General features: G+C 36.3%; 1 protein-coding gene across 1 annotated transcript in view; it reads left to right on the top strand.

Annotated features, from left to right (window-relative positions):
* Positions 1-1817: 1817 nt before the first annotated feature.
* The window catches only part of ipo4 (importin 4), a 21290-nt gene continuing 14146 nt past the window's right edge, over positions 1818-8961 (top strand). The window contains exons 1-13 of the mRNA XM_073830543.1: positions 1818-2131; positions 2328-2414; positions 2493-2572; positions 2680-2721; positions 3684-3813; positions 4230-4409; positions 4512-4577; positions 4781-4882; positions 4959-5042; positions 5388-5537; positions 5627-5680; positions 5795-5904; positions 8833-8941. Of these exons, the coding sequence (XP_073686644.1) occupies positions 2066-2131; positions 2328-2414; positions 2493-2572; positions 2680-2721; positions 3684-3813; positions 4230-4409; positions 4512-4577; positions 4781-4882; positions 4959-5042; positions 5388-5537; positions 5627-5680; positions 5795-5904; positions 8833-8941 (1260 nt within the window). The 5' untranslated portion in view covers positions 1818-2065. The remainder of the gene's footprint in view (positions 2132-2327; positions 2415-2492; positions 2573-2679; positions 2722-3683; positions 3814-4229; positions 4410-4511; positions 4578-4780; positions 4883-4958; positions 5043-5387; positions 5538-5626; positions 5681-5794; positions 5905-8832; positions 8942-8961) is intronic.

Here is an 8961-nt window from a genome sequence, read left to right as displayed (position 1 = left end):
TCCGTCGTCAGATAAACGAAGAGCAGAAAGCAAAAATGTGCAGAGTTGGATCAAATAATGGACTAATTAACAACACCCGACCGCAAAAACCCAAAGGGCTCGACTATCCTAGAAAACGGATAACAACTCTTCTCCTCATAGTACCGCAAAAACGACCCGTTGACATGACCTGTTGGAAACGCGTGGAGAAGCTGATTTATAAAGCCAGGTGAGCGGGCGTGGGTGGGGCGCAATTGCAAGGAAATGCTCGGACCAATCAGGTGCAACTTCTGAGAGCTGCAACCACACCCTCATTAGACATTTACCTTGACCAGATACTCACACATATCACATTTACATATATTTATGTAGCGTTTTAGGTTTTACACTATTGTTTAGCCTACACATTAAATAAATGACGCTGAAAAATATATATATATATATTCACAACGTTTATATGTCTTTAAAAAAGTATTCTTTTAAAGAAGATGATGCTAAAATTAATAATAATTATTTTATGTCTTAAACTTTTTTAAAGTTTTTATTTAGGTTTTAACTAAATCATTTAACATATACAATTATAAAACAGAGAACTATTAATCTTAAATATTAAGATTAAGAAAAAAACTTACTTTAACATATTAAAACAGTCCATGAAAAATAGTTTTAAATCAAGTACTTGTGATTATAGGTTATTTCAATTAACCCATATGATTTTAGAATTTAGAAATATATTTTTTAACATTTTAAGCCTAAAAATAGGCTATGTTTTCAAACATAGGCTTATAATTAGTGCAGTGCCTATGTCTCTAATCTATTGTCTGTTTTAGAATGTTTACCACAGTTTCTTTTAGGGCAATTGCAAGCTCACAATCGTTTCTTTAGATTAGCATGATTAATCCTAAAACAAGTTTTAGAACCCTATAAGTGTGACAATCCAAAGCTTTCAACTTTGAAAATGTTTGTGGACTATGGAATGTATCACTCCTAGCCATTTACTGGCAGGACTGTTTGAATGGCCTAAGCAGGTTTGCCTTAAAATTACCACCTGAATAGGTGTGTTTGTAGTCCACCCAGTCTGCTGCATTAGAATGGAAATATTTCTGTATGAGGTGAAAATATGAGATGATCATGGAGTGATTGGAGAGCCCACGGATCTGTTTATATGGGGAAAAGGTGTGAACGGGTGGCAGCAATGCATCTGCCTTATGCACTTGTTTACCACCAAGTTAGACAAGATTATGGTGTTTTAACTCATCTTTAAGGACATCTATCTATCTATCTATCTATCTATCTATCTATCTATCTATCTATCTATCTATCTATCTATCTATCTATCTATCTATCTATCTATCTATCTATCTATCTATATATATCTATCATCTGTCTGTCTATCTATTGTGGCTTTATAAATTATTGACTCATTTCATGCAAAAGCAAGTCAACTAGCCTCATTTTAAGTGTTTAAAGCAAGCAGAAGCAAGCTTATTACAGGCTTGTTTTTTTCTGTAGTGCAGTTTTGATTTGCATAAATGGTAATAGATCTGCAGAACATCTCTTTTTAATGAATATTCAAATGCAAATAGTCCATTAGCACTTCGTCTTCTCTAGCAAGCATCTGCCTCAACATGATCCACTTCGAACAGAAACAAAATACGAACAACTTTAGAGACTTTGCTGCTTGAATGACACAAAAACTGTTTGTTTCATACACAGTGAATTTCTACCTCCATAACCACAGCTGGCGCTGTTGTTGTTGTAGTGCTCATATCGTCTCTCAGAATCACATGTTCGTTTTTATTGGGCTGTGGTCCCTTTAACATCCAACTCATGCGGCGTTTTCTCCTTCCATCCCGCGTGGTAACTTTAGGAAGTCATATGAAGTGCAATATTTGCCCAAGAGTTTAACGTTATTTATATTACACCGACATCGATATCTAATATTTTTACGAGTTTCATCTGATCCAAATCTTGTCTAAATACTGTCCGCTTGTTGTTTGACTGTCATCAGGTTTGGTCTTTTGGCCGTTGTAGTTTATTTGATAATTTTGAATAAATAACGGTTTAACATTAAACGGTGAAAATCATGTCTGAAGAGCTCGAACGCATCCTGGCGCGACTGACAGAGCCGGACAACGCTGTCATTCAGCAGGTAAGTTATATACTTCATATATGAAACTGTCATGCTGATTTATTGAATGCATTTAATATTGATTGTGTAAGTAAGAGGGTGTTTTCAGCTTATAGCTGTAATCAAAACGTGTCTTTAATGTTCTAGTCAGTATTATTATTGTTTGTGGATTTTTACAACGATAATTCAATTTAAGGAATGTAATGTCTTGTATTAGGCCACAGCTGAATTGAAACAAGCATTTAAAGATCCAGCTATCATCCCTGCTTTATGTGCGGTTATGACTGGATCCCAGAACCCACAGGTACTGTCATTCATTTCAGACGTTATGTTAGTTTTCAGAGTTCTAGTTCTATATTTAAGCCTTTTATTCTTGTTTCAGGTCCGTCAGTCGGCTGCAGTCATGCTCAGGATGAGAGTCAGAAAACATTGGAAGAAAATAAGTCCAGACCACAGAGAAAGGTTTGGGAGTTGTTACTTAAATAAAGCAAATAATAAGAATAATTGCATTTATTTTCTGCTGTACATTTGCTGATTTGCGACCAATTGTTTTCATCCCGCTTCCTCAGTCTGAAAGCAGTGGTGTTGCAGGCTCTACAACAAGAAACTGAGTAAGTCTGGCTGTGCCATGGTAGAGTGATAAAATTTGTGACCCTTGCCCACAAAACCAGTTGAAATGATAATTTTTTAGATTTATACATCATCTGAATAAAAGAGCTTTCCATTGATTGCTTGTTGGGATAGGAAAATATTTGGCTGAGATACAGCTATTAAAAAATCTGGAATCTGAGGTTGCAAAAAAAAATCTAAATATTGAGAAAATCACCTTTAGAGTTGTCCAAATACATATTACTAATCAAAAATAAAGTTTTGATATATTTATGGTAGTAAATTTTCAAAATATCTTTATAGAACATGATCTTTACTTAATATCTTAATGATTTTTCGCATAAAAGAAAAATGGATCGTTTTGACCCATACAATGTATTTTTGGCTATTGCTACAAATATACCTGTGCTTACTCAAGACTGGTTTTGTGGTCCAGGGTCGCATATGTTAACACAAATATACTGTATATGTTTAATCCAGTTTTATTAATCAATGTCTTTGCTGCTAACTTTTGATAATTCAATTCAATTATAATAAAAAGCAAAAATCTATTTACATAAACTAACATTTGTCATTCTTTTTTTTTTTCTTATTGAAGAATGTTGAACTTTCTCCTGCATCCTACTTTACAGACGTGAATTTACTTTTCCTTCAGCCCGAGGTGTATTCATGTCACTTTTGGTGTGAAATGGCTTGTGCATTTGCCAAAAATAAAACTTTTTATATTAAAATCAAACAAGCAAGCCTTGCCCAGGTTTAAAATGTAATGCAAAAGTAACATAATGCATTACTTTCCATAAAAAGTAACTAAGTAACAGAATTAGTTACATTTTTAGGGAGTAATGCAATATTGTAATTTTGTAAGTTTTGTAAGTGTAAGTTTCCTCAATACTGCTAAAAACTATGGTATATGTATTTTACTTCAGGTTTTTTAAAAAAAATTTATTTTATTTCCATTTCTCAGGCACACAGTTCGCCACGCTCTTTCTCAGCTGAGCGCCGTCCTGGTGAAACATGAGACGCCAGACCGCTGGCCTGCTCTTCTTGCCCTGTTAAATCAGTCTACTAAAAGTAATAACCCACAGGATAGACAGGTAACCCCAGTTAATTTGTCAAAAAGAAGAACTGTTCCACTATGGGATATTAATGGTGTCATATCCAAAAATGTGGTGCTTTTTAAACATTTTGTTAGTGACTAAAACGACTTGAATAATATTTATTAATAATGAATGTGTTTATAACTGATAATTGATTTTGGTTGTAAATCCATTCATATTTTAATTACCAATTAAAAAGCAGATACATTTATAATAAATATATTAAATTATATTATAACAAATGTATCAGTATATTACATTTTTTATTTTTATGTATTAATGTATAGCTATTTATTATTATTAAAAACCGTTAACCATATAAACCGTTAATCAGCACATGATGGAGATCATTTGAACTTCTTTTAAGTATTACGCTGTCTGTTCTCACATATCTACTTTAAATGCTGTTTTAGGTGGGTCTGTTATTGCTTAGCAAGGTGGTGGGATCAAACCCAGAGCCTTTCAAGCCCCACTACAAGCAACTTCTCCAGCTGTTTGGGACTGTTCTCCAAGACCTGAACAACCCCACGGCTCTGTATTACTGCATTCTCACTCTTACCGCCATCACGGCCTACACCGGCACAGAGGAGATGGTCTGTTCTGCTTCTTCTGACTGTTCTAATTGGCCTTTGAATAAAAGATTTAGTGTTTAATTCCCTCAGCCAGCATGTTCAAAACGTTTTTCTCTATTTTAGAACCTGATGCGATCTCTGATCCCCAAACTGCTCGTTGCTCTTAAACACCTCATTCAGGCAGACCAGGTGAGGACACTTTGATACAGTCTTGCTGTGTTCGTATGCTAATGCTCCAATTACGGTTTTCATTATGATCCTCAATGATGTGGTAAATGCTGTGAGAGTTGCAGTACTTGATTGATCTATTTGCCATTACGAGTCTCTATGACCATCATTTAATCTGTCCTTTTATCTTGTAAATTCTAGTGTTTGGTTTTTGTTCTTTTAAGGATCAAGCCAGCGAGGCAATGGAAGTTTTTGATGAGCTGATGGAAAGCGAGGTGTCCATTGTTGTCCCTCACATTGCAGAGATTGTCCGGTTTTGCCTGGAGGTTTGTCTGCACATCTCAAAAGGGATTATGTTGATTTGGAGTTATTGCATAACAAAGTTTGTTTTGGTTCTTCTAGATCAGTGCAGACGTCTCCCTTAGTAATGCTATTCGTGTGAAGGCTCTGTCATGTATCGCTGTTCTCATCAGACTTAAAAGCAAGGTAACTCTCTTTCCTCATCTTTGCTTTTTCTTCTAAAGCACAAAACTGTATTAATTTTGATTTGGTTTTAAACATTTCAGGGATTTCAGCTTTTGTTTTACCGGCATGTCATTTTTTAATATAGTACTGACCTGAATAAGATATTTCACATAAAAGATGTTTACACATAGTCCACAAGAGAAAATATAGTTTAATTTAAAAAAAGTTTAATTTATAAAAATATTCAAACCCTTTCCAACAGAGACTGTATGATTTTGAGATCCATATCATTCGACTATGTGATTTTCACAAACAAAATGATTAAAATTATTAATACTAATACTTTTTTTTTTATCTGTTCTCTAGGCTGTATTAAAGCATAAACTCCTACAGCCGATCCTACAAGTAGTGTTTCCAATCTTGAGTGCAGCACCCCCTCCTGGAGAAGAAGACCCCGAGGATGCGGAAAATGACACTGAGGATGACAGTGAGAATCCGAAGCACTTTGCTGTTCAGGTTGGTCTTTTTTTGCTCATTCTCCATGTAGCCATCTTACCCTCTCGCAATGTAATATATGATTTGATATGATATGTGTTCCTCTGCAGGTCATTGACACCATGGCTCTTCATATGCCACCTGAAAAACTCTTCCACCAGCTGGTTGGTAATCAAAAACACTTATTGTAAAACTTGGCAGTAGTAGGAAAAGTAGACTAAAACATTCCAGTGGCAGAGTGATGGTATTAAAATGTCTGTGGTTTTTGTATCCTGCAGATGCCTTTCACTCAGGCTTGTTTGTCAAGCGAGAACCCATATGAGCGTAAAGGAGGTCTCATGTGTGTGGCTGTGCTGGCCGAGGGCTGTGCGGATCACATCCGCACCAAGTAGGCTATACTTTGCAATTATACATACAGTTGAAGTCAAAAGTTTACATACACCTTGCAGAATCTGCAAAATGTTAACTATTTTACCAAAACAATGTTATTTTTTTTTTATTTGGTACTGACCTGAATAAGATATTCCACATAAAAGACATTTATATCTAGTCCATAAGTGAAAATAATAGTTGAAATTATAAAAGTGACCCCGTTCAAAATTTTACGTACACTTGATTCTTAATACTCTATTGTTACCTGAATGATCCACAGCTGTTTTTTTTCTTTTTTCTTTTTTTTTAGTGATAGTTGTTCATGAGTCCCTTGTTTGTTCTGAACAGTTAAACTGCCTGCTGTTCTTTAGAAAAAATCTTTCAGCTCCCACAAATTCTTTGGTTTTCCAGCATTTTTGTGTATTTAAACCCTTTCGAAAATGACTGTGATTTTGAGATCCATCTTTTCAAAACTGAGGACAACTGAGGGATTCATATAGAACTATTACAGAAGGTTCAAATGCTCACTGATGCTTCAGAAAAAAAAAATGCATTAAGAGCCGAGGGGTGTAAACTTTTGAACTGAATGAAGATGTGTACATTTTTCTTATTTTTAAATATCATATATTTTTTTTATTTAGTACTGCTATTCAGAAGCCACATAAGATACTAACATGTTTCCCAGAGGACAAAATAAGTTAAATTTACCCTGATTTTCAAATTCAAAAGTTTTTACCCCCATCTCTTAATGCACAATTCTTCCTTTGGAAGCATCAGTGAGCACTTGAACCTTCTGTAATAGTTGCATATGAGTCCCTCAGTTGTCCTTGGTGTGATAAGATGGATCTAAGAATCATACAGTCATTGTTGGAAAGGGTTCAAATTCACAAAAAAAGCTGAAAAACCAAAGAATTTGTAAGACCTGAAGGATTTTTCTGAGAACAGCAGGCAGTTTAACGGTTCGGGACAAACAAGGGACTAATGAACAACTATCACAAAAAAAAAATTAAAGCTGCAAGCAGCGATGAACGGGCCCTCGCACCCGGGCTCACCGCCGACCAGTGGCTTTAGGAAAACAGCAAACGGTGGGCAGTATGCTTTTAATACAGTAAATATAGGAGAAATGTCATAAGTCACTTAAATGTGCCAAATTTCCAGCTGCCAGCTGGTGGCGCTATGCCTATCACTGATTATTGGCATGTAGATGTGTTCAGGCCAGCACTATTATCAAACATATGAAGTTTGGTGCAGATTGATTTTGGTATGTTTGAGTTAGTGAAAGATATGATATATATTGCTGCCAACAGGTGGCGCTATGATAATATCTGAATATTGGCCTTTAGGGGTCTTCAGGCCAGGACTCTTACCAAACCTGTGAAGTTTGAGGCAGATCGGACATTTTATGGCTGAGTTATGACAACTTCTATATCCATGGCGAAACATCAAAATTTGTCAGGCCGCCACAGACACGCCCTTTAACCGAAACTCAAGATCTTCACAATTTAACATCTCTAAGACCTCTAGATCAGACTGACCAAATTTACTGTTGATATCATTTAATCTGTAGGAGGAGTTTGCTACAAGTCATTTCCTGTTACCAACAGGTGGCGCTGTGATTATAACAGAATATTGGCTTTCAGATGTTTTCAGGCCAGGACTTTAATCGAACATGTGAAGTTTGAGGCAAATCGGACATTTTATGGCTGAGTTATAACAAGTTTTATATCCATGGCGAGACCTCAAAATTTGTCAAGCCGCCACGGACACGCCCTTCAACGAAAACTCAAGATCTTCACAATTTAACATCACTAATGCCTTTATATTAGACTGACCAATTTTGGTGTTGATGTGTATAAATCTCTAGGAGGAGTTGGTTGTAGAGTACAGCATGTCACTTCCTGTTACCTGCAGGTGGCGCTATGACTATAACTGAATATGGGCATGTAGATGTCATCAGGTCAGGAGTGTTATCACACATGTGAAGTTTGGGGCAGATCGGACATTTTATGCCTGAGTTATAGCAACATCCTTTTTCATGGCGAAACATCGAAATTTGCCAGGCCGCCACGGACACGCCCTCCGATGAAAACTCTAGATCTTCGCAATTTAACGTCACAAAGGGCTTTAGATTAGATTCACCAAATTTGGCGTTGATCCGTATAAATCTCTAGGAGGAGTTCGTTCAAGTATGACGCCTGAAAATGGCAAAAATGACACAAATTTTGCTGAGAAAATTAATAATAACCGACTTCCTGTTGGGTTTCGGATTTTATCCCAAGAGGCTTTTTTGTAGGTATTGGTAAGTTACATGAGTGTACCGATTTTCGTGCATGTATGTGAATCACAGCTGAAAGCGCACACCGCGGAACGTGTAAAGGTGGCGCTATCGAGCCATTTTGCCACACCCATCTCTGAAACCCATATCAGACGTACATTTTCGCCAGGTTTGATGTGTGTGCAAAGTTTCATGAGTTTTCGGGTATGTTTAGGGCCTCAAAAATGCGATTCATTCCGGAGAAGAAGAATAATAATAAGAAACGGAGCAGATCCAATAGGGTCCTCACACCATCGGTGCTCGGGCCCTAATAAAAAAAAAACAGCTGTGGATCATTCAGGTAACAGCACAGTATTAAGAATCAAGCGTATGTAAACTTTTGAACTAGGCTTCACAGAACTTTTATTTTCTCGTGTGGACTATATGTAAATGTCTTTCATGTGAAGTATCTTACTCAGGTCAGTACTAAACAAAAAATAACATGCATTTTGTAAGATATGACCCTTTTATTTTGGTAAAACAATTAACATTTTGCAGCTTTTGCAAGGTGTATGTAAACTATTGACTTTCAACTTTCAGCTGTAGATTTCTACACAAATGCATAGTGTAGAATTTCCAAATGCATGAAAACACAGCCCGTTCAATGCTATACCTTTGTGTATGTGTTAGGATGTTGTCATCCATGCTTCAAACAGTGTGTCGCAGTCTATCGGACAATAACCAGGTGGTCCGTAGCGCAGCACTCTTTGCCCTCGGACAGTTTTCTGAACACCTCCAGGTCAGACTGAAATGTCAAGA

This window comes from Garra rufa, chromosome 24 (genome assembly GCF_049309525.1).
Source record: "Garra rufa chromosome 24, GarRuf1.0, whole genome shotgun sequence".
NCBI lineage: Eukaryota > Metazoa > Chordata > Actinopteri > Cypriniformes > Cyprinidae > Garra > Garra rufa.
This window is presented reverse-complemented; position numbering and strand designations above follow the sequence as displayed.